This window comes from Platalea leucorodia, assembly GCF_965183815.1.
Source record: "Platalea leucorodia genome assembly, chromosome: 5".
In the NCBI taxonomy this organism is placed as follows: Eukaryota; Metazoa; Chordata; class Aves; order Pelecaniformes; family Threskiornithidae; genus Platalea; species Platalea leucorodia.
This window is the reverse complement of record NC_138827.1, coordinates 18,267,944-18,294,066: the sequence shown is the minus strand read 5'-3', so window position 1 is coordinate 18,294,066 and position 26,123 is coordinate 18,267,944. Positions and strand designations below refer to the sequence as shown.

General features: G+C 51.0%; 1 protein-coding gene across 2 annotated transcripts in view; it reads right to left on the bottom strand.

The window, feature by feature from the left end:
• Positions 1 to 26,123, bottom strand: part of PRKCB (protein kinase C beta) — a 129,510-nt gene that overhangs the window by 24,579 nt on the left and 78,808 nt on the right. For both annotated transcript variants that reach the window (XM_082312479.1, XM_082312480.1), the window contains 6 exons: positions 20,253 to 20,409; positions 19,745 to 19,879; positions 17,274 to 17,370; positions 11,231 to 11,377; positions 4,748 to 4,921; positions 421 to 512 (listed from right to left, as the gene is read on the bottom strand). In XM_082312479.1, the coding sequence (XP_082168605.1) occupies positions 421 to 512; positions 4,748 to 4,921; positions 11,231 to 11,377; positions 17,274 to 17,370; positions 19,745 to 19,879; positions 20,253 to 20,409 (802 nt within the window). The remainder of the gene's footprint in view (positions 1 to 420; positions 513 to 4,747; positions 4,922 to 11,230; positions 11,378 to 17,273; positions 17,371 to 19,744; positions 19,880 to 20,252; positions 20,410 to 26,123) is intronic.

Here is a 26,123-nt window from a genome sequence, read left to right as displayed (position 1 = left end):
CTCGGGTTGGCAGCCCCTGTAGGAGAGTCAAAGACCCAACATCCCTTGTATGTCCTGAGGAAGGGCACGGGCAGAATAGAGGCATGCTGGCAGCATGGCGGGCTGGGAGCTCACCAGCTGCTGCTGGTGTCTCCCAGGAAGCTTCCAAACCTCCCTGCCTGGTGCTTTTATGAAGGTCAATTATTTAACCTATCAGCAAGTGCAATGTATCCCAAAGATGAGCTGGAGGCACCAGCATCCTTGGCACCAGGCAAAGAATTATCCTGCACCTTCCAATTCCTGCTGTCCTTCCTTTCCCCTCCCTTTCTGCCAACGACTTGCGCCACAAAAGCCTGTGCCTTGGACTATATTTCCAGCTATGTGACAAAGGTACATCAAATACCTACCCTGAAGCTGCCAAACTAGGGCTACTGAACTTACACAGCATGTGGCTCTTTAAACCTCCCAACCTGCTGGATCTGGTACATTAAGTCCCCACCATTCACGTATTCCATCACAAAATACAAGCGATCCTAAAGGAAAAAAGCAAACAATTAGCAGCAGAATTATTAGAGCAGGGAATCTGCAGAGGTCAGAAGGATGGACCATGGCAACTGACAGCTCCAGTCTGCATTTTTCATAGCAATACAGTTATCACCATTGCCCCCCCCCAAGGGGTGCAGATGGAGCTCGTGTTCACACGAAGCCCGTAAGACACGTGTACTAATTCCTTTCCAATGCTCCGGACTTAAGCTCTGCACCACTGCAGATAGATCCAATGGAGAAGGCAAGTGGAGGAATTCCTAAAACAAAGGTTTTTCACTTCCCATTAATAAATCTGCTCTCATTCTTCACTGAGCCCATTTTGCAGGGTGTTTGATCAGACAGCTCCTTGCTGGTATTTCCCCAGGCAGCGCACGGCTTCAATTAAGAGATGCACAAGAGACGTGAGCGGCTCCTACAGGGACCAGCCTCTGTGCGCAGGCAGTGACCAGTACGATTTGGCCAAGCACAGGGAGGGACATGTGACATTCCCAGCTCACCAGCCTTGCCCTCTCCCTGGGAGCAGCCTGCGGCAGTGCCAGGGACCCCCGTGCCGGCAGGGGACCCAGCAGCCCCCAGCCAAGCCAGGGAGGCAGGAGGAGGCTGCAGAGCCCCCCGCCTCCCCTCAGCCTCAGCACAGCCCTCTCCTCACTCCTCCCAGCCTGGTCTGAGGGTGCACTTAATGTTCACACACGGTTAATTAATTAATCGTAAAGAGCAGAACAAACAGGTCAATCAGTGACTTTGAAGGAATTAAAATACTTGCTAGTTAGTAGGTGCAATCACAGCCACTATGAGCACACACTGACTTTGCCTCTAATGTGTAATATGCACTTCACTTTCATTAATTAAGACTCTCCAGATTAAAGCACCCCTCCTCTTCCACAGTGTGGCAGCGACATAGGTGCAGACCTAAGAAATTTCCAAGTAAGCTTCTGAAGCGATGTGTACTGTCCCCAGGGAAAGCCAAGCCATGTGCAGGGGCAGGCTCGGGCTTGCACCATGCACTGCCCTGGAGCCGCAGCGACTGCAGTGAGCTGGTGAGGGTCTTGTACACACAGCACAGCGCCTGCCTTCATTGCTAGCATTAGTCCTGCTAGATGTAAGCCCAGTCCTCTACAGATTGCTAGAAATTTGAGGAAGTATGGGCCATGATCAACCCCGAGGAGAGCTACAAGGCAAGAAACAAGATCCGAGCATTCTCACAAAGCTCAGAACTGTGGATTAATAAAATAAAAGCAGCGGGATCTTACCATGCCACATCCCGAACTGAGCTCTAGCATGAGCCCTGCAAGCCCTGGGAGACACAAGATTTGGGCAAGCAGGAGCTCCTCACCAGTGACACCTTCACCTTGGGGAATCTGTGTCCCTGAAATGCCACTTTCCTCTGATGTTTCACAGCTCTTTTCTTTAATGGGAAATGGCTGTGAAGAAAATCGTGCAAGACTGCCAAAACCACCAACCTGAACCTGCCAAGAGCGCAGGACGTTTCTCAGAGAGGGAAAAGCGATGGCTCCAGACCACCGGAGTGAATGCAGGAGGGGGACACAGCCTGCCATCTGAGAGGATCTTCCCTGCCAGCAGGCATCTGTGCTCCAGCCTGTGCACGTGTTGGTTAGGGATGAGAACAGCAAAGCGCTGCGTAACATCAGGCCTGAGTCACCTTTCTTACAACAAGCAACTTTCTACAGCCTTCAAAAACCCGTCGTGGGGCCTGGACACACAGGAGCCCAAAGACATCCGCGGGCTCACCCCAGCCCCACACCACGGAAGGAGAGACACAAAGGCTGGAGCACTGCGAGAGCTTCAGATTGGCAATATTACATAATAATTCATAATATTTCCTGTTCTTCATTTCCTCCTGAAATAAACCTTGCCCTGCTTTTAACACAGTAAGGACAAGGAGCCCAGAAGATATGCAAATGTGAGCATTACCATAATAAGGGCTGCCGAGTAACTCGGGTAATCAGTTCTTCCACCCCAGGTGCAGCACAGCCTGGTGATGCACAGCCCACCCTGACAGCGGGGTGGCCTCAAAGGTCATTAAATACGGTAACAAAGGGGCAATCAGGCTATGTAAAACATGCGGCACTGATGGGATAGAAAAGAGATTTCGGCGTATCAGATGACTGGGAATTTCGGCACATACCCCTCTGTAAACGACTGCCTCTGCCAAGGCGTCAATCCAGTTCAGCAGTAAGGCACAGGGCAGGCAAAGTCACCTTCAGCAGTCACTGTCACGCTAGTCATCCTGTGACAGTAACTGGAAAGGAAAGCAATATTGTGCTCATTTGCAGCTGTTTCCTAAATATATCGATCAACTTCAAGAAGGAAGAATATTAAAAAGATGGTCTCTTGAAACAGCCAGCTGAGGTCTAAAAGCAGAATTTGAGTTTTCCTCATTTGGGTGGAGAAGAGAATTCTGGTGCTTCAGAGAGAAAAATGTCATGAATAAAGCAGCCAGATGGCTGGCCAGCCTACAGGCTGGAAGAGAGGGATGGATACAGAAAACTGTCCTGGCTCTTGTCTGTGGGAGAAAAGGATGGGGTCTATCCAAGTCTGGAGCATCTGAACTCACTGAGCAACAGCGATTTACAGATACATAAATACCCCCTGCAGAGACTTGCATGAAGCTGGTAAAACATGCACGCCCCTTTCCTTGGGCTGCCAAGGCAAAACTGCCAGGGCTCCTTCCAATGCCCTCCTCCTTCTAATTAACCACTCCTTGGGTCCTCCTCCTGCCTGACTCCCCACTGTGAACACGAGTCAGAGCCAGGACAACAGACGAGTTCCCCATCCACCCGTTATTTATCATTTCTCAGTATCACTGCCACTGCTGTGCCCTTCACTGCTGAGCCCTGGAGGGAAGGGAGGTCATCAGCGAAGGCACGGCTCACCCGGGGACACCCGGCTCACCCCCCGTTCCCGGGAGCACCCCAAGATCCCTCAGTCGGAACAGCATGGGGCTTCTCTTGTCCTTCAGACCCAGGCAGGAGCTCTCTCATTGCTCATCTTCACTTACTCTTTAAAATGCAGTTTTAGGGCTTTTCTCTCTCCCACCAGTCACTGAACTAACAGCCCCGGCAGTGAAGTGCACTCCGGACTGTGCTCCCAGAAATCAGTGCGCTTTGTGCCAGCATTTGATAATACACCCTGCTATACATTTTGATTACATTACAAATACGATTACTATTAAGCTACTATAGGTCTGCCAGGAATAATCCTGCGCTGACTCACTTCAGATGCCAGAGAGATGCTGTGTGAAATAGCTTCTCCTGCCACATTTTGATTACTGTGCTGCAAAGCCGGTCCGCAGACTTTAAATACAGTGAATGTGTTTGGTAAATGAAATTTCTGGGATAATATTAAAATGTAATCCTCCTGGATAGCATTGTCATCGTTCTAAAGGACTCTGCTGATTCCCTCTCCCTGCTCCCGCTGACAAGTACCTGGACATTTTCATTCACAGGTTGCTCGACAGCTGGTCAGAGATTGTTTTAAAGGTCCCCTGTCCCCTTCCCCATTCCCCCTCCCCACTTCTGATTTGTACAAACTCAGTCGCATGCCCGTTTCAAACTGAATTTCCTGCAGTTTGTATTAGGTTTCACACTCTACTCCAATTTTTGATCAAAAGAATGAATCCTGAGAAAAAGCGCAGCACTTTGCTATCGAATCATTAACAGACATCACGGGCCAGGGGGCCACTTGAGGGGTCGGGAAATCACGTCTAACACCATCAACAGCTCCCTGATGAAAAAATCTCAGAGATGTAGATATTCTCCATTACAGCCTCCAGTTTAACACACACACAACTTGTTCATGGAGGCATTTTTGCAAGCACATTGGACAAATTGCGAGGTTGCCAAGGCAGAAAATACATGGCTGCTTTTGCAAGTGTAGTGATGTATCTCCAGAAAAGAAACATGAATAAAAGCAAAGGCATGTTTTCAAGAAGCTAAAATGTGTGACCAGGGCGGAAGTCCCTACAGCTCCATCCACACAGCTGCCGGGCGCCCTGCAGCCACCCTGAAAGGCACTGGTCCCAGATAACTGGTGACACTGGGTCTCTAGAAGAGGGTTTCTGCCCACAAACTCACCACTGAAGCCAAGTGACTAAAATCCATTTTGCAAAGTGTGAGACTCCCCCCGCTCAATGTTCAGGGTCCAGCAGGGTCCCCAGCCCACCCTTTGCCCAGGGACTGGCTGTGGCGGCACCGGCACTTACCATCGTTTGAAAGCAGGAGTGGAGCTGGGTCAGGAATGGAGGCTTCCCGGAGAGAGCCAGGACGCGTTTTTCAACCATCGTGCACTCTACGTCGTCGTCCTGGATAACAACGTCCTTTTTCAAGATCTTAACAGCGTAGAGCTCGTCGGTGCCCTTCCTCTCCGCCAGCATCACCTGCACGAAGGAGAGGACACACACAGGATAAAGGAAAATGTGGATCTGTGATGCTTCTAGCTTGCCACAGCCAATAGTTAAAATTAGCGGCTTGCTTATTATTCTTTGGCTCCCATCATAGTCCTGAAAAGAGATTCAGGTGCCAAATGATGCAGAAAGCTACCAGTGGTATCTCCAAAATTATTCAGGAACCCTAAGTCTAACAAGTAAGACATCTAGTTCCTCGCCACCTCATCACCTCGAGGAACCCAGTCCAAGGGGTTTGCTGATGTCTGAGTCACAGATCACCCTTCCTCACCTTTCACCCCCAAATTGGGGCCCGGTTCGGCACCCTCAGGGTGCAAGCAGCATTGGGGAAGACATCAAGAACTTGAACACAGAGTCCATCAAGTTACAAAGCAGTAAAAACTTAAAGTGGAAAAGTGTTAGTATACAGCCAGTAAGTAAGAAAAAGCCAGCAATGTTTTCTCTGCCTCACACACTCCCTCCACAGTGCACGTAGTGATCAAAACTCAATTACTTGCCGGTCCATCACCCAGCCAAAGCCCCTCTCATGCAGAAGAATCCATTCAACCTCCCATTTTAAACCAGTTTCACCCATTTGCAAGTTTATTTATCGCAATAAATGGGATGCGCTGCTTCTGCTGGTGCAAATTTCCCTCATTAATCACATCAGCCCCAGTGAGAATCCCCAGACCGATCCACCACGCTCCATCAGTGTAAGCTGCTCCTCGGGCTGCCGGCAAAATAAACGGACTCTGAAACCACACTTTGCTTCCCATTTTCCCTCCTCGCACTCTCTCATCATGTTAGATCCAAGTGCTCAGTGGAAATGAATTGCTTTCCGTTTGAAAGAGTCTGCAGAAATCCTCCAGTCACATCAGGAACAGGAGTTCGTATGTCTTAAAAATAAATTATGAGAAGTCAACATCAATAGGGTGGAACTGAAATGCATTTCAGACTGTAGCAGACTGGTAGAGGAAACACGAGCAGGTCTCACAGATGACTTTTGAGACACTAAAGACAGCAGAATTAACCCTCTTGTCAGCCCGAGGCAGACAACACGGGGCCAGAGCCCCGTGTTCCCGCTGCAACGTGCCCGGCTCCCCCACAGAGTCCTGAGCCTCCCCGGGGAGCTGGAGCTGGGGCAGAGCAGCCCCCTTTGGGGTTTGGGGAGAAGGTAGCAGTGTGCCAGCCCTGGGGCGGCAAGGCAGGGGACACAGCTCGAGGACTGGTGACATGGCAGGGGACACAGCCCGAGGACTGAGGTCTTCGGCGCCCACCCACTTGTTAGAGTGAAAATAACAGTACAATTGGGAAGAGTACTTTTTGAAAGCACATGGCTCTGGCTCATTTCAGGCGCTTGGCTGTGGCACTGGAGAGGCTGGCTGTCCTTGACACGCTGCTTGTCAGGCTTAGCTGGGAAAGGCATTGGGGCTCCTCAGTGCCAAGTGCTTTGGAGAAGCCACTGACATTTACATTTTCATCAGCAGGGCCAGGATTGCAGTGACCGCACGCCGCACTCATCTGTCGGCAGTACTAAAAAGCAGACTGACAGCATGTCAGCGACTTCAGTAACGGATTTATTTACTCACTGATGTTTGAAGAAAGCTGAGAACCCAGAGCCCGGAGCAGCTGGGTGTGCTGCTGTGAGGCAGCCCAGCAAGGCACAGGCACTGGGACCCCATTTGTTCTTCATCCTTTCCTGATACCGGCTCCCTGAGGTGCAACAGCCCATCGCACCAAATCGAGGAGCCCTCCTCGCAGGAGTGCCCATGGGCATGGACAGACGGCTGCCCTGCCTGCAGCCGCGGGACAGGGTGCCAGGGCAGCAGACACAGCAGCTTCACATGGATTCTGCACCTCTGCCCTCCCCTGCAATTCTGCACAAACTGAACCGTTTCAGTTCATTGCCTCCATTTATCTTCAGCATTTTTACACGAGTTGAGATATACAAGTCACTGTGTGCAGGTGCTAAAAAATGGGGCTGATTTTTAAGTGATAAAAGCAGATGGGCTTCGGCAGCACAAAGTTGGTGGAAAAGAGAAGCAACTGCTCCAAGAACACAGTTTGTGGAAAGATGAAGCCTGTTACCTGGGAGTAAATGCATTGCATGCAATATCAATTATATGCAGACCTACCTTGCTACCCATAACCCTTTCAGAGAAAAAGTAACTAAACCAGGGAACCTCTGAGCCTGGCATCTGCTGCTGCCCCAAAGGGACTGTGCCAGGGCAGGGGGTGACAGCAGCAGCCCCCTTCAGAAGCAGAGACTGCAGTGCCAGGCAGGGCTCGGAAAGCATCCTGGTGCTTCTCCAGACATTTTCCTTGGAGACTTTTGGGAAGAGCGTGTTGTTGTTAGTAACGGCATGTGTTTGGGGATAAACCCACCAGGAGACTTCCCTGGGGGTACACACAGATCAAATGTAAAGGTAAAATCAGCTGCTGGCAAACAGGGTTTGGCTGTAGTAAACAACACCGTAGGGGAGCTGAACTCTGCCGGGGCGATCGGAGCTTGTCCTGCACAGCAGAAAACCCCAGCGAGCGCAGTGGGTGCCACTGAGACGTCAGTGCGCGATTCCCACCCGACCGGGGACACGGCTACCACCAACGCGCTCGGTCTCTGCAGCACAGCGAGAGGCAGAGGTTGGCTGGTGTACCACACTAAACGCAAAAACTGCTCCAGGGCTTATATGGACTGTAAATGTTTCATGCGGTAGCTTCCCAATGACATGGCAATCCTGAACCACAGCTGAGCCAACCAGCCCTGCTCTACTGAAACGTGAAAGGCAAAAGGACTTTGCAGCTGCCTAAAAATCAGCTGCGCTACACCCACAGCAAAGAGGCCAAGTGTGAGAGCGTGTGTCTGGGTGAGTGCAGAGGGATGCTGAAAGCCACACGTTACTATGTTTCTCTCTCACATCTGGGCTGGCAGAGCGAGCAGCTCCAGAAGTGCACATTGAGACTAATGCTGTTCGGGATGCTGTAATCACTGTGCATTTGCATATGCAGAAGAGACTGCGGGCTCTGGTCTATGGCCAATCGAGAAAATACCTTCTGTGCCCTGAGTGACAGGCACAAAGTCTGCACAAGCATCAGCAGACTTGGCCTTGTTCTCTGAGCAGGAGACAGGGCTGCTCGCAGCCTGTGGGGCTTATGCGACCATCTCCGACGCCGTCTCGCTCCGACCCTGCCCGTGGCAGCTCGGCGGTGCGGTGCCAGCGTGACAGCTTGCGGCACGGAGCCGCAGCCCGTCCAGCTGTGCAGAGGAGTCTGCTCCGAGCTCAGTGCTCTTGGTGTGCCAAGGGCTGTCTCAAAGCTGGCTCCAGCACGCTGGCATCGCAGTTCCTATGGTGACTGCAGCACGGGTACAGCTAAGATCTCAGGACGACAGCCACTGATGAGCGGGCTTCGGCAACGGCTGATAATGACACAGTGAGTAAAGAAAAAGATTGGGACCCACTGCACTGTAAATACAAAAAGATTCAAACAAGCGAATGCACCCAGCGCAGGAGTTTGTGTTTGATAATGCCCTGAACAGACCTGTGCACAAGATGCACGTGGGTAAAGGAGGGAGCGTGCGCCCAAACCTCACCACGTGCCCAGGGGCCAGAGCACAACTCCGCAAGTCAGAGATCGAGTACCTGCCCGAGTGCGCCAACTGCCAGCTCTTCTGCCACGTTTCATACCAAGAGAGGAGAGGAAAGCATTTTACAGCTTGAAGATTATCACAGGACATGAAAATTGTCTCTCATTGCACTCTAATCCATAACTGCAGAGGCAACAGAATCAGCCCCACTCAGAAAAACACCATAAAACCCCTAGAAAAGATTGACAGCTTGATAGCATGACAGATTGATTAGCTACAAAAATATGAGCAAGCCACATAATTTAACTTTCCTCTATTTATATTACAGCAAAGCAAGCCCAGGGCAGGCTGTGCCAAGTGCTGCCTTCTTCAGTCAGGAACACCCTCCTTCCCCTTGCCAGCCCAGTGGAGGACCGCCACCAGTTACAGCTCCTGGGGGCTCTGATGGACCCCGCGGCAGGCAGCAGCGGGGCACAGCGCAAGAAGACCCGAGACCACCAAGGAGCACAGAGGGTCACCCTGTGTCCTGGGGCTGAACACGCCAAGCTGGAACCACGCACGCCCGAGCCCTTGTCCCTGAGCTATTTTCCAAACCAGAGCTATTTTCCATCCTCTAAACCTTGATGCCTGGCTCTGTGGGGACCTCCATCTGCCAGCTCACTCTCTGGAAAGTAGACTGCATTCTTCTTTTTTTTTTTTTTGTGCAGAAAAAGCTGATATTTAACTTGATTTATTTCTGTAATATAGAGTATTTGTTTGGGAATGCTCCAGCATAATAACTGGAGATATTCTGATGCTGAATGTAGAGAAAGCAAGTTTATTAAACTCCACCAAGGCCAGCACGTAGGTACTCCTCACCCCGGCCAGCCATAGCGGTGGAGAGAGAAAAACACTAAGCAGTACATCCGAGCTACTGATGCCAAAGGGTTAATAAGCTTATGCCTGAGACAAAGACTCACTAAAACAGTGTGATTATACTCCAAGCTCTCACAGCCTGCTCAGCAGCAGGGACTGGGAGGAGGGAGGCTGGCAGCACACAGCCAAGCACGGGAGCAGGCAGTGCCAGCCCTGGAGAAGGACACTGCTGCCACAGACAGGACCTTGGCACACCAACAGCAGGGAAACCACTGGGAGCGGAGACCAGAGAGCTGGGCTCCCCTCCTTGCCAGCCAAGCGCTAGCATAGCACAGACCCGTGCACCTCTGCCTGGCTCCTTCCAAAACATCTGGCACCTCTGTATAAGTGCAAACCGAGCAGGTAGAAAAGCGTCCCCTGCAGCAAGGCCCTGCAGCTGGGCACCCTCCACCGTGCCGCCTTGGTGTCCCCGTGCCGGGGGGACGGGCAGCGGGATGCCAGGGAGGCAGGAGGGGAGCCGCAGGGGAGCACTCCCCGGCGAGGCGCAGGCACACATGAGGGTGAGGCTGCATCTAACTGTAGAAATCAACGTGCTGTTTTAATAAGCACTAATTAGCATATTTATAACATTCTGTTCCAGGGAACAGTTTCTGTCACACATTCCCTTATATAAGCCATGATGCCGACTGAAGAGTTTGCTAATGTTTCTCAAATTAAAGGAAGGCGGGGGGGGGAACACAACTACAGAGTTTCCAGATGCCAAGCATAGACTTTAAAAGGGATTAGGTGATGGGAGGGAGAGAAAATGGGGCAAAAGCGACGCAGAAACGGGGATGTGTATGCATTACTGAGTGAGAGCAGCACGAGCACAACACATGGGGCTTTCCTGCTCCCCTGCGTCGCCAACCCGCAGCAAAGGTGTAAAACACAGAGTAACGGCAGCCTCCTCCCCGGCGGCATCACTGGCAGGGGAAGCGCAGGCTGATGCTCTGGATGCTGGGGACCATCAGGAACTCCCCGTTCTCCTCCTGTCACAGATGCTTCAATGGATCTCTAAGCTCTCCACCTCCAGAACAGGAACAAACACCCATCTAGAGAGGCTGGGACCTCCCAGAGCTCAAACACCAGGGGCAAAAGGCTGGGGGAGGGAACGGGTGCCAGCTGTGAAAAGTGAGTTCACCCCTTGTGCTCAGCAGGCAATGGGTGAGCATCACTCCCCTGGCATTCTCTCCTTGCCTCCACTGCCCGCCCAAGAGATGTGCCCAAAGGCAGAGCAGTATTCCCTGCAATCAAGGCAATTCACTAATCACAGCAGCATCAGGGCATCCATCACACCGGCAAACACCATGCTAGTGCACAGCAACAGCAGCCCATCTCCCTGCCTCCTCCAGGCTGCAAAGCCCGAGGAGCCACCCAAGGACTGGAATTTCTAATGGAAATCATGACAAAGTTGGCAAGACCCCAAGAAAAATCAAGGCTTCAAGTCACATAATTACTAGAAGAATGAAATTCTGTTACCACTCATAACCGGCTTGGAAAGTTAATTAAAATGTTCATGTATATTTGTAATTATTAGAGAAAAAAATGGTCAAATAAAAAACAGCTTTAAAGACAGAGTACACACCCTGCTTCCCAAAAAAGTGTCTGATTTTTGTGATGAGACACCTCAGGTCTTCATCACTGTAACACAGCAGTCCCACAGTCCGGATGGAAGCCAACAAACTGGGCTCCCATTACCGTGACACCAGTGCTCCTAGGCAGAGCAAGGACAGATCACACTGGAGCAGCCATGCAGACACAGCCCAGAAATGCTAGAAACACGTGTGTTAAATACAGAAAGTGCAAAGGCCTATGTTGTACCACACCTTCCCAAAGCTTCCTTTTCCCAGCACCATCAGGAAATTGAAATCCGAAAGTTTCATCCGATCTCTGCTCCCGTTGTTGTCAAATTTAGAAATGGCATTTGTTGTCTTCTCATCCGCAGCCTTGGACCCTGTTCCAATCTTGGCTCTCTGCAAAGATAGACGTGGGACAGAGAAAAGAGAAAAAATTACTAAAAACAGTGTGGAGAAAGGTCATTACAAAACCAGCCAGTGCTCCTGAAATCCCATGTGAATGAGCTCTTTTCCAGGTCAAACCCTATCCTGAGCTACGGGAACCTCTTCTGTAAGCATGACAGGGACAGCACCACGAAGGGCACTGGGGAAGTTATCAGCCCCAACACATTGCACTGTTAGCTGGTTCCCAGTTAACCTCTGTTGGAGCAACTGGGAACCGCATCTGCCCATTACCCCGTTACCCCTCACCCCGCAGCCAGCGGGACACGGCAGCCTGTGCGCCCAGGGAGCTACCCCGTAACATGCTGCAGGGCATCCGAAGTATAAAACAGAGGCTTAAATAAGCTTTCTCTTCTCAAAGCTGACTTCTGTCTCTCACCTCACCAGCAAAGGACAGGTGAATATAAATACATTAAGGTAAAACACAGGACTTTTTATCCAGCTCCACCTCCGTTACTATCTGATATCGAAGAGAATTGCACTCCCGTGCCAGTTCAGACTGAACGTAGGAAGCTACAAATCCATTTTGAACAAACTAGAATAGAAAGCACTCCTGCATCCTCAAGCAATCGCGCAAGCTGCTGCAATCACAATTACTTATTAAGGAGCCTGACAAAACCCCCACATTTTTAAACACAAAATCTCATCAGTGGCTCGGCACCTCCTCATTGGTCCAGGGGCTATCTAATTTGCTGAACCACAGTTTGTAAAAGCTATCTCACAATTTATTCGGTTTTAATTTTTAGAAATATGCGACAGTGTAAGGCTTGCACTGAGCTCAGTCTAGCATGAAATTCCATTAACCCGATTCCAGCACTTCAATTTGGCTGCTACTCGCAGCTCCTCCAGATAGGAGCCTCACAAGTAATCTCCAAGCCTTTGCTGCTGCTGCTAATTGGTTCTTGCAAGGTTCCCCGTGCTGTAAAATTCTCCATTCAAGGTCACCTGCAGCACCTACAAACATCTGAAAAACTCCTGCACTGAAAAGCAAAGGAATGGTCTCCAGGATTTGCAAACATCATCATTGCTAAGGCAGCTCTGCCCCAGGGAGGAGGCTGAAATCATTCAACAGCCACCGGTACCTGCTCCTGCCGCGAGCGGAGCCGCACACAGGGCACACCTGCTTTCCGATGGGAAAAAGTGCAGACACTGAAAAGGAAATAAAGTCACCTCTGCCAAAGTACAAGGGGTTTTCCTCATTGTAATCTTTAGGTTTTCACAACATCCCCAAAAGAAGGGGATGCCCAGCCAGAGCAAATCAGCTTCAGATGACAAACAGCAGCTCTGGCACTGACGGAAAGCTGCTCATTGAACTTGGCCAAAGAGGGATCCAAACATGGGCAACCAAACAAGTGCAGCCCCTGTGACTCCACAAAGCCACCCCTGTGTTGTGTAACTTTGCCTTCAGCAATCCTCACCCTATTGTATTTCACAGCTCTCTCCAAAAGAAAGGTGTACTTATCACCAGGCAAAATAGTCACATTCTGTGAAAGCTTCCTAAATACTCCATCACAGCTGAAAAACAATCTTGTCAGATCAGATTTGACACTAAATTAACCTCTGTGAAAACAAGCTGTAATAAAATTCAAGGGCAATATTACGCTTCCATTAAACAACACCCAAAAGCATACCTCTGCATTTCAGATGAGCCCATATTCTCCCGCACCCCTGCAGCCCAGCAGCGCTGGGGCTGGCCACGGGCCTCAGCGAACCACTGACCAAAACAGGGGGAGGCTTTCAGCCCTGAGCAGAGCGGAAAAGAGCAACATGAAGAGGGAGGAAGGAAGAGGATTTTCATTTGCTTCATCCCAGCAAACTGGCCAGCTTCAGGCACAGCGTTACCAGCAGCGCCAGCAGACACCCGGGCGAGCAGCCGGCACCCAAACGTGAGAGCGACTTCAGGTCCCTCCTGCTGCCTACAGCTGCTCCCGAGTCTGTGTCTGAAGAGGGGCTGCTTCAGTCACAGCCAGTCTCGCACTTGACCTGAATTTGCAGCATCATGGTATGTTCACAGGAGACAAGATGAGGGTATAAACACAACACGGCTTCCCTGATAAAACAGGCTCAGCGTATAGCTTGGCCAGGAGGGGGAAAGGTCCTTCCAGAAAAGAGCCCTAAGAAAGAGTCAGGAAGACGTAAAGATCGACATCCCCGAGTGAAGTGTCTTGCTTTTGCTATCAAGTGTCTCTAATGTCTATCTCTAAGTGAGTAAAAAAGTCCTTTAACCTGTTTTTAATACACTCCTGACGCTCACACTATCTTGAGACCTCTTTAAGGTTTACAACTGAAGTGTGCCAAATATTGCTCACAAAATTTTTTAAAAAAAGCACTTGACCTTCGTTATCCAACTCCATTTGTCATAGTTAATTTACTACATCTGAATTTATGCAATAGCAGCTGACGTTCACATCTATCAAGCTGTCCCAGCAAGCGGCTGATAAAGACCGAGCAGAATTGGCAGGGGATGTAGTGCGAGGCTTCACGCTGTGCTTTTGTCTCTGGACGCTTTCTTGTCAAGCCCAGGACGTGCCCGCTGCGGACAGAAGGCTGCAGGAAGCACAGCAGCAGGACCTCAGCCAAGAACGGCACCGCAGGCTGCCAGAAAGGGGCATTTTTCCAGCCGGCAGCTCTGCGAGCATCCGTGCATCTTCTGCATCGTCCAGGCTGACACCTCAGTCCTTTCAGCAGGGTGCTTTTGCAACGTTAAGTCCACTCAAAATATAAACCTGCCATTCACGTCTCAACTTTGTCCTATTGATTTTTGCTGCCCAGGAACGGGCAGGATCAAGGAGCACTAATGTAGATCAGTTGGAGGATTCTTTTTAGTCCTTAGCGTCTGAAATGCCGTGACAGCACCCTGGCTGCTGCATCACACCCAGGCTGCGGTGCACTCCTCGCCCCTCGGGACGCCAGCACAAGCTGTCGCTCAGCTGGCCAGGGATTTCTTTCCTTGTAACACTGACTTGCTCACAAAGGAGGATGCAATAGGGGAAGACGCAGCCAGGTGAGAGTACAGATGCAGTCTGGCAGAGTGGAATGACACCTCTGGACAACATATTTTCTGATCTGTAGACAACTCATCATCTGATTTCCAACATACATACTGTTTTAACGCCACTGGAACATCAAGAAATGCAACAAAAGCAGGCAGTTCTTTATAGAGCTGACAACCATTGGTTATATGCCAACTGTTGTGTTAGAACTGTCTTTTTTTCTTGGATATTCAGGAAAGTTATATATAAATGAGATAAACATGAGATTAAAAAAAGAAAGGAGAAAAAGGAACTAACTCTCCAGTCCTGTGCTACAATTATGGAGTTCACGCTGACAACCATAAGGGCAACTATTTTATTTTACATATGGCTCATTTCATGTAAGTCTCCAGATGTACCACATTCATTCTTAGAGTCCTGGGAAGACTTTAGCTATACTGAAAAATGGCAAAGACTTAATTCAGTAATGTCTGGATCAATCATTCAGCAAGAGCTTCCATGGCTTACCGAGTAGTAAATAGACATTTCTCCTTGAAGCCTCTTTGGGGAATTGGACCCAAGCATCACTGAAATCTTTCCGAGACTGGCACGGAAATCTCACCAGCTTCAGTTCACCTCCGTGCAGATCCTTGGTGCTGCCACTGCAAAGCCCTGATGCTCTCTGATGCTGACAGTAGCTTAGCTGGGTCGGCTCCTCAGGGAAGCCCAGGTGTGATAAGGCTCTGCTGAGCCTTTTTGGCTCCCTAACATCCCATATCCACATTCACTCAGAAAAGCCCATCGCTTTTAAGTCCTTTGCTTTTCACAGGCACCACCAGCACTTTCCCCGAGAGTATTCTGCACTTCCATCCGCACGGGCCAGAGCCGGCAGCAACAGCAAGCCCTCACGCCCCGCTGCTCCCTTTGAGCACTCCAGCCGGTGCTGCTGGCTCTCCTCTCAAAGTTACAGGCTCGTTTCAGACAAGGCACTGTCACTCATCTGACCCTCACTGTCACTTGGCCATACCAATTAGTCCGTAGTTCAATCAGCATAGACTCCATGCTTGGTTCATTAGCTTACCCCACTATCCGGGCTGAGAGCGCAGTGCTACACACCATGGGAAGGATGGATTACTTAGGTTACCGAAAACTACATCACTGGCTTGTACGTATTCCTAGTGTTCCAGGCTTACACCACCAGCAGCCCCAGCAGCGTTTCTGTCGGTAACACCTCGATGCAAGGCACCGTCAGGGATCGCTGACACCACATGCCAGCTCACCCAGCCGTCACCCTCTTAAAAACCCAGCCTGGTCTCAGTGCACAAGGCAGGGTATAGAGGCTGCCGCAACATTTAACAGCTAAGAAAGGGTTTCTTTCTGAGATTAGCTCCAAATCCAATTATATTAATATCTTAATTTATCTTAGTTAATAATATTAATTCATAATCAGCAGCATGACAGAAAAAACAGACGAACAAATCCTATTATATGGCACCTCAGAACAAGGGTAGAACTGCTGTACCAACAACACGTGCACATGCTGACATCAGGAGCACGGTTACATCAGGTCATCCTGGGACATCCAGGATCTTCGTCCCTCTTTAATTGGAACATAGTATTGGAAATACATTAAATGAAGTATCTCTTTATTTAGCTACGCTAGACTCGTTTTGGCAAACACAAATTGTGAATTACGTAACCCTAACAGAAAGACAGACGTGATCTGAAACAACGCAAATGAAAGGGGGATGTTTGCAATGCTGCTTTCTTTGCAGTAAGAAGAAATAACTTCTTAAAAATGATGGCATTTCAGACTCCTTCCTGCCCACAGGTAGCAGAGACACGGGATCAAGCACGCTCTTAGTGGACCACAAGGCACAAAGCAACCATTACACAAAACTGTGCATGGTGGAATATTCTCTGTTGTGTTTTCAACCTAAGTGCCAAAGAATCATTTTCATACCTCCCATCTCCTCGTCGACCAGAAACGACTGTTCCCTTTCCCAGCTAATCCACTGCCTGCTTCTATCACACACAAAGTCAGACACACACATGTGCAGGGAGGTCATGGTATTTTTAAATTAGAAGAGAGTATTCCAGAAGGGCGAGATGGATGGCTCACTCAGTGTGCTACAACTGAAAACCATCCTGTCAATGCCATCAGAAAGCTGCATGCAAATGAACCCCACACTTCCAGCTCCCGGTGTATCCAAATCATTTTGCCTTAACTTGCTCTGCTGCTAAACTCTACAAAATGACCCCCTTTGGCTCATCTGTCCCAGCTCCCCATCATTCCTTGGACCGCTGTGCAGTTGCTCCTGGCCGCCTATGTGCCTCGTGCTGGAGGAGCCGTGCAGCTGCAGCGATCCAAGGAGCGACCAGATCCCTGCTCGAAGCACCCGCGGTCTCCCCGGTCTCGCCTGCCCTGGAAGCACCAGCCTGGCGTGCTGACGTGACCCAGCGCTGCACCAGTGAGGCAGGAACCGCGTGCGGATGCATCACAAACTCGCCGTTCCCAAATGGATCCAGCAAGGTCCTTGTTTATTATTTAACATAGCCAAACCATTGCTGGAAAGCTTCAAGTCTTCAGAGTGACTTTTTTTTGTTAAATGTAACTGAACAACTTACCTTCTGGAAACACCATTCAAAGGTTGTGCCCCCGAGCCAGGCGTGCCATGGAGAGCTTCGGGAAGGACCGGCCAAGGGCACGGGTCCCCAGGAGTGGGTGCAAAGCAGGGAGAGGGAGGAGTGATGGGCCATACCCTGTTCCACACTCCCCGTGCTGCCGGGGAAAGAGCTGGCAGGGAAAGCCCCTTGCCAAGGGCATGGCAGCCAGGCAGCAAGGAAAACCCCTGAGTTCCCAAGAAAAATCAATTCACCTCAAATTTCTGCCTCAGTTCCTCGTTTCCTTCTTCTCCCTCGGGAGGCACCGGGACATTGAAATACTCCCCCTCCTCCTGGCTCAGCAGCTTAAACCTGAAGGGACACAGTGAGAACATCAGGTCAGGATGGCAGGCAGGACCGCAGGCAGGCAGGACTGCACCTCCCGCTCTGAGCACAGCTCTGCCTCCCTTGTACCGGCATCCAGGTGACCCTTCCCCAAGATCAGAAGACCCCCCCCGAACCTCACACCCCCAAACCATCCCACTCAGCAAGCTCCCAGACACGCACCCGAGTGGAGGGTTGTTTCTGCGGCCCCTCGCTGTACTGGGGACCTCAGCCACCACAGCCTGGGAAGCACATCCACTACCTGCTGCAGTGGACACCACAAAGCACTGACATCTCTTCCAAAACACAAGCCTGACCCAAAAACCCACAGACAAAGCACGTCTTTCTCATGACAGCCACGGGCACACATGTGGGCAAGCTCCCTCCCCATTAGCTGCCAAAGCAGGCCAGGCTCCACGGGGAGAGCACGCAGAGCCTGCCGGTGCCGGGCTGGTGCCAACAACCCTGAGCACAAAGCCAAGACGTTCACCAAAAAAAAAGGAAAAAAGTTTAAGCAGCAATTATCAGAAATCATGGAAATGTCACTCAGATGTGAGGCGTTTCACACAGCCGCAGGCAAAGCCTTGGCTCCATCGGCGAGCCCCTCCCGGCAGCCGGAGGAGAGTTATCAGCTGGGTGTTATCTACAGAGGCTGCACTGAATGAACAAAGTGCTATTTGCATAATATAGGGATAGACTCTTCCTTTGAGCTTGTTTTCTCCATTAACTGCAGTTGTTTAGATATGAAATATACATCAGAGCTCATTCTAGAGTTTATTCTAGCCAAATACTGTGACAAGGAAAATTACTTAGATCTCCACTTACATGATTTTTAAAAGGCTGGGAAAACAATCAGGCTTTGGGCCACATCAGAAGCCAGCAGCGCACCAACCCCAACCAACACACGTGCGTCCTTACAGGTGACTGGAAATTTGGGGGGAAGTGACAGTTTTCTTCTTTTTTTGCAGAAGAGAAAACGTGTCTCAGTCGGGGTCTGGTTTGTGACACGCAAGGCTGCGGGCTGAGCCCTGCCCTGCACCACCTGCGCGATAACACAGCCAGGCTCTGCCTGCAGCCCCGCGATGGGGTGGTTTTCCCTGGATGGGGTAGTTTTCCCCGGGGTGACGGCACACACTGCCTGCAGCGGGCGCCCGCTGGGCAGGACGAGGCGGGCGGCAGCAGGGAGCACCCCCAGCTCTGCCCTGTGCAGCGGAGCAGGCACCCCAAGCCCCAGCTGGGCTGGGGGAGGCTGTGGGTGCCCTGCACGGTGCCAGCCCTCCAGCCCACCGCTGCGTGCAAGAGACGCACAACCCAGTGCTGTGCAGGCAGGCTAGTCCGTCTGCTAATTCCTCCTCCTCTCTGCTTTAAGCGAGACACGGGCAGCTTCCACGGTGGAAAAGCCAGAGTCTGGGGTGTTTGCTCAACTCGCGGAATGCAAATTAATAGCATGCAGGTTTTGGTTTCCAAAAGACATATGATAGCTATTTTCAATTCTTACACTTGACATGGAAAGGTAACACAGCTCTCAGACATTAGTGGCTAGGGGAAAAAAAAGGGAAATAAAGCGGCATGAGTCCTGCTGGGGGAGATAAAATGGAAATGAAGAGCCCCATTCAGTGCGGGTGTTACAGACCCACTGTGTTCATCTTTCGTGCAGTAAGGAGCAAAGGTAATTACATACTTTGGTTGCATTCCTCCTTTTACTGAACAGTGCCCCTCAGCACCGGTTCTGCTAGTCTGCGTGCTACACAACGGCTGCCCCCGCCACAAATCACAATTCAAAGCGTGTCCCCTCAGCCTTTCACCCGCTCACAGCCTTGCTCTCCTGCACGCCTGATGAAGCCACGTTGCCTCCCCAGTACAGAAACTAAGGGAATCCAACCAGAAAATGCTGGAAAATGCTTGCTCCGCAAATCCTTGGCAGGCGATGCAGTCTGCTCCTGAAGCCTACGTAGCAAGAGCCCGCAGGGAGCACCAGCCCTCCTGGCCATGAACACCAGGCGGAGCAGCCCCGTGTCTGTGTGTGCCCGTGGGAGGCAAAAGCCCCTCGAGCTCCCAGCGACCCTGCAAGGGGCAGGAGGACACAGAGGAGGTGACGCAAAGCCGGCCCACGCGGGGCACTCAAATGCTATCCTGGTGCCTCTGGCCATCCCGTGGGACACCCCATAGCCCACCACAGCACCAGTGATTCTCACCAGTCTGAGAGGTGGAGCGGCACCTTACACAGGAGCCAAAATGCCTGGTGGTCCTTGAACAGAAGGATGCTGGTAAAGTACGATGGGCTGCCACATCTTCCACTGGGTACAAAAAGATCAGGACTGCTTTTTGCCCATAGTATTTTTAAAATAATTGCAACTCTTACCATCCATCGACTCCCGACTTCTGCAGCTCAGAAATCCCAAAGGACAAGGAGCCCATGAAATCATTCCTGCTGGTCAGATCCCAGTCCCAAATCTCCACAGACAACCGCCTGTCTTTGTCCGCCTCTTTCAGTTGGCTGGAAGAGGGGAAAGAAAAAGGGATGGTTTTATTCTGGAAGCTATTTGCTACACCACCACGCCCCTCCACACTCCATAAGAACACGGATGCAAAATGAAGGGATGGTCTTCAGCTCTCTAATATTTAATTTCCCGACCGCATCCGTTTCAGACGGAGAATGTAGAGTTCCTGCCCTGAAATGCTTGGCTTTGATCAGGGGCCAGGGCAGAGGTTTGAGCGTTTCTGAGCCACACTTACAGGACTGAAAAGAATTATTTCTCAGTTGAATCAGCTTAATGTCTGAATAATTAAATCAGAGCAAATACAATCACATTAATTCTTAGGGGTGAGAAAAATTAGTTTACAAGTTTAAACATTTTTCTTGTACTTACAATTTAAATGTCTCGTTCCACTCAGGATTCAGGGAGCACTTGATAGTTTTGGTCTTCTGTTTGCTTTCATTTTTGGGGTCAGGGATTAGTTTAAGCTTCACGTAGGGATCTGACAAGCCATTAGGATCCATAGGAACTAGGTTTTTAGCATCTCTTACTGGGGAAGAGAAAAAGGATTAAATTCAGTACTCAAACTATAAAAGCATCCAGTTGACAACTTCCCTGTGTGGCAAGAGTAAGTGTGAAAATAGTGATTAAAAACAGAATTAAAACTGAATACATGCAGACACGGACATTACATGAGAAACGATACACAGTTATCAATGCAAAGCAAATATAGCTCTAACGGACAAGGGAGGCTGAAGGATCAACTCAAGAGATTGTTTTTACTTTCTGATAGGATGATTTGTTGTTTGCTCTCAGTTTTAAACAGTTTACAGCTGCTTTCTTTCCTCTTGCGCCTTGGTAAGCAGAATTGCACTGATTTGCACCTTCCTTTTGGGAGAAGCGGAAGCATGGGGACGGTGCTTTCCATGGAGAGTGGAAATAGCAATGATGCCGCCGTGACCAGGGGAGAGCAAGCACCAGAAAGCACCAGCACAGCAGCCAGACCCAGCACTGAGCTCTACTTTCGGGTCCCCTTGGGCTCAGCTGCCGTGGCCCCGAGGGACCAGGGGGATGCCTGCAGGGAGCAGTGCGGCTGCCGGGCTCGGCAGCATCACCCCAGCTCTGGGAGCCGGAGCATCTCCTTGGGGAGCAGGAGCAGAACAAGGAGCAGAAGAGGGGAGAGCAAACCTGCGGGCAACCTCGACTGCTTGTAATCAGATTGCAGCTTTAACAAATTAAATACAATCAGGCTGATCTAAGTCTCTTTCCCCATGTTAAGTCAAAAAGGATCTGTCTTCTGGGAGAAGGGTCTCATCTTCCCTTCAGCCCAAGGAAAGATACCAGAGACAGAAAGTCCGACAGGATATGATGGAGCACAGCTGTAACCAGGGGGAGAGCTGCTTGCAAGAAAGTCTAGAGCAGAAACTCCCCTCCCCTGCGCCGCAGCCAACAGACACAGCTCCGCTGGGTGCTTTCACAGGCTCTCCTGCCCAAACCGCCCAGGCCTGAGCGGGCAGCACTGCCCGAGCAGTGGTGGGGGCTTCCCTCCTGCCCAAGTGTTGTGGTTACAGAGCCCCCCGCCCCTCCTCAGCAGCCGGCATGCTGGCAGCCCCTCGGCACCGCACACCATCACCTCCCCAGGTCCAGTGCACACCTCAGGGATCAGGCACAAAGGGTCATGCCGTGTCGGGAACCGGGAACTTGGCGCTGCCTGAAATCCCACCAGAGCACAACAGCAGCTCTGCTGTGAGGTTCACTGTGGACACAGCTTCACCCCATAATCCCGAGGAGGAGAGGACTCCAGCTGTGTCTGCGGTGCTGCAGGATGTTAGAAGATGCTTTCAGAGAGTCAGTGAGAGTAAAAACAATTGCTCGGTTCCCAAATCCCCAGCAAGGCATAAGGCATCCTGATGCAAGATTCAGGAGCCAGATAGTTTTGAAAAGCAAATTAATGTTCTGAAATCTACAATCTACTGCTGTCCTCCTGAAGCATCGCCCAATTTCCGGCTCTATGGAATAAAACTTGTAGCCAAAATTCAAATCTGCATTTATAAACTAGCTCATTTATCAAACACGATGCCCTTGACAGCAGCTCGTGAGACAAGAGAGGCAAGCCTGCCAGGAATCGCCTGCTGCCCAATTACAGGTGCCCGGGCAGCCCTATCGATTCGGCAGCACTAGATATTCTTCAGACTCCTGAGACGAGGCAGCCACAGGAGCCACAGCCGTCTCCTGCCCCTCTGGCAGAAGGGGAAGGAATGACTTCATTACTGACGGCCCCAGAAGCAGCGACATACAGTGACCTTGCCGCATGTGCCGTCATGCCCAGGACAGGTCGCATCTCTTTGGTGCGAGGTTGAGGCCTGCCAGTGGTCGGTGAGGTCAGGGATGCACATGCAGCAGCTGCTCGGCATCAGCATTTACAAAGAGCTTTCTCTGCTTGTGTGCAAGAAGCAGCTTTGCTGTCTGGAAGAGGGGGAGGACACGTGGCGAGGCTCCGGTCCCTGGGGCAGTCCCCCCCCCCCGCAGGTTGTTTAGGCAGCAGCAATCTTGCTTTCCTAGCAGGAATGAACGCCAGGACCTGGGGACCCTGCGCACCGCACCGCTCCAAAATCTGCCATCATCCCCAGGGAGGGTGCTAAGGGGGGTTGTGGACACTGGACCATCCTAAAAGCACTTGTGAGAAGATGCCCAAGGAGGAAGATTCACCCTTCCTGCACCGGAGAGGCGCGAGGCCCAAAATTTCTTTAAACAGACAACAGGCATCTCTGGAGGACAGTAAAATATCAGACCCAAGCAGCTTTCAAGCTTCTCCAGTTATTGCCCATTTGTTATGTACTGCACAGGCTGCTCTCCAAGTCAGGGCCAGCTTTGCAGAAGCACTGGGCCATGCCTCCACAGACCCCATAGGGGTAGAAATGCGCGGCAGCGCCAGGGCTGGTGAAGCGACAGCACCCCATGTGCATTACCTGCTCTGCAAGAACCTCATCCACTAACGAACCTGCACAGCCCCACGTCTTGTGAGAGCAGCCCAACAGCCGTGCCTTCTTCTGCCCAAAACTGCTTGCCGTGACACACGCAGCATGACTTCATTTCTATAATGTCCTGACAATTATTTTCATGTGCCATTTAATAAAGGAATTGTATTTTTTTTTTTTTTTAAGTTTGGACAGAAATACCAGCTCTGTACTTCAGAGGATGCACAGCAGTTTATTCTGTGGCTTAATTTGGACTCTCAGTCAAAATCTTCTGTGGAAAGCTTTGTACCATCCAAGCAGAAAGGCTTGCAATCTGCTGTGTGAAATCTCTAAGTAATGAGTTTAATTTCCAAGGGCCCCGCCAAGGCTCTGCACTGATACAGCTGAAATGCCTTCCTCTCCCTCACCCCTTATCAGAGGAGAAGAATACATATTTTCTCATCACCATTATAAGCTTTTATCTGTTCCTTTCTGATAGGAAAAAAGGCAATCTTTATAACCATGTTCTTGAATTATAAAACACAAAAGCATATCACAGAGAAGTCCCACAATAGGTCCTGCCAAGGCACTACCTGACTGGCAACGAGCCTGCAGGGGAAGCAGTCTTCATAGGCTTTGTAAACAAACAGCAGGAGTTGCTTTTGCTGTTTTTGCAGATGTGGGAAGTGCCGTGTATGGGGAGCCCGGCGCTCCTGTACACCTGCCCCCAGCCCAGAGCCCTGCCAGACTTTCCCCCGCCCCACGCCATACACTTTCACAGCTCCATCCTTAACTCCTTGGCTGGTCCGACCACAGCCATCACAGCCGCAGGCAACCGCCCCACTCCCTGCGCTTCCCTGCAGGCTCCTGCCTTCATCCGAGTGCGGGGGACCAGGGGTCCCTGCCTGCACCCCGCTGTGCTGCCATGGCAGGGGGAACGATGCTCCCAAGTGCCCTGCTGAACCAGGGCCTCTTAATACCCGCCACCGCAACTCTGCTGAGCTTTTAGTACCTTTTATTACCTTCCTGGCTTTAAAATTATTACGAAAATGTATTTTCAATGACCCTGACCATCTGCAGCACAGGGAGAGCGAGAGCCCTGAGGGGAGATCTCATCTCCATGCCAAAAGCGGACAGCCCACTGCCACTCGCTATCACGCAGGACCACTTAAACCAGGGGTGTCGCAGTACTGGGCACCAAATCGAGCCTGCCCCAGCCCCAGCGCAGGTCCTGCAGCAAGCATCTGGGGCTGGCACGGTCCACGCTGGTGACCATTGCTCTTCATGTGCCCTGGGGCTCAGCAGAAATCCCTGGGGGCTCCTCACCCCCCTCAAAACAGACAGCAACAGCCACTGTGCGACCAGCAGAACTAACCCAAGAGCTGGAAGGAGCCACTCGCTCTCAGGACTCAAACTGGATCATGTCCTCTTAGAGAGAGAGGATGCAAAATTATGTCACACTGAATCAATGCTCTGACTTTGCTCCATGTTTCACCGTCCAAACGGCCAGCGTAACGTCCTCTGGAGACAAATGAATAAGCCTTCATCATTTATCAGGCCATTGTTCACTTCTTTAAAGAACAGGAAAAATAATTCCTGACCCTCATAGTCAATCAGTTTATGCCCTGAAGCATGAGATTTGATTACCTCATGCTATTATCTCAGCACACAGACCTAAAAATTTCATTAATGGGAATAATTTTATCTATTCATTTAAAAAAAACTGAAATGCTTCCACTTGACCTGAAGTAACTTTCTGACTTTTCAAGCAGAAATCAACAATTAAATGAAAGAAAAATAAAAACCTCAAGAAGTGTAGTAGCAATACCTCATGTCGGGGGAAATGTGCTGCTCTCCAACCGCTTATGGCATTTCTTTGACAGTTAAACTTGATGTAAAATAGTTTTACATGTCACATTCTGACAGTTTTGTGCATCATTAAGAAATAGTAACATCACTATTAATAGTGATGAGTAAGAATATTACAATCCCATTTAAAGCAGCTGGTCTTAAATCACTTTGGGTACCAAGCCCAGCTACAGCTCCGGGTGCCTGCTGAGGAGAAGCTGCCCTGGTTTCAGGCTACGGTCAGGAAAATGCATGGGTGAGTCCTGGACTTCACCGGCTCGGGGGGGGTCTGGGGCAAGGGCGGCGCTGGCAGTGCCCACGTCCTCCTCCACACACCGCAGGTGCCTGCGCACGCTCACGCTCAGAGGGGACACGTGGGTGCACATGAGCAAGCGAGCGCTGGGCGCAGGCTGCGGCTCCAGTGGGGGCTTGGCAGCACCCGGCGTGCTCCTTTTCCAGCGCCCACGGCACCACGGGTGTGGGGAGCATCACCGCACCGCCAACGGCTGGGATGCTCTCACTGCTGCACACCGGGGCTGGCCCAGGGGCCCCAGACAAATAACCCTGATTTTACACCAGTACCTTCCCCCTCCAAAGCATTTGCAGAACATGCTGCCTGTGACCCAGCGCCCTGGTGAAGCCTCGGCAGACCAAGACCACCAGCTACAGCTCCGCAGTGACGGCTGCTCGGCCAAGGCTCTACAGGGGCAGTGGTGATGTCCGGGGGAGATTTCTGCGAGGAAGAGCCTCTCCTCCACCCGGGAGGCACTGCAGGGAGGGGTAGTGCTGGCCTGGGGACACCACTCCACGGCCATGGGAACGAGATGTCACCCGCTCCGCCTTATAGGGCCAGGGCAGGTAAAGCTGGTTAAATGATATTTGAATAATTTGTTCTGCAAAATTTGCAATAGTTTCCAAATAAATTATTCAGGCAACATCTTTTAATTACTCAGCCAGCTGTAACTGCAGGAACAGGCTTGGGAAGAGACGCTTATTTCAGACACCCACATCTCCAACGGAAAACATAGGGAGAAGTATCACTATAACAAATGCCCAAAGCAGGAGGGAACGCAGCCTTTTCAGGCAGCTTGTTCTGACCACGGAGGTCGCTGCCAGAGGCTGTGAGAGCAGGGCAAGCCCCTTCCTCCAGCTCTGCTGAGAGCTGTGCCCTGGAGAAGCGAGCCAGGCAGCTCTGGAGCAGCCAAATGCCACTGGATCGGGGATGGATACAGTGCGCAGGGGTGCGTGCCATCCCCCTCCCTGCCTGACTCAGTGATGAGGAGGACTCCTGCAGGTCTCCACCAGGAAAGCCCCCCTGGAGGCCACTTCACTGCCAGCCCCACCACCACGTGGCATGGTCCTGCTGAGCTCTGCTGCCAGCCAAAGGGGTGGCAGGCACAAGAGGACGGTTTCTGACTCTGTTCCCAGGACTGTGCTTCACCTGGGGTAAAACCAGTTC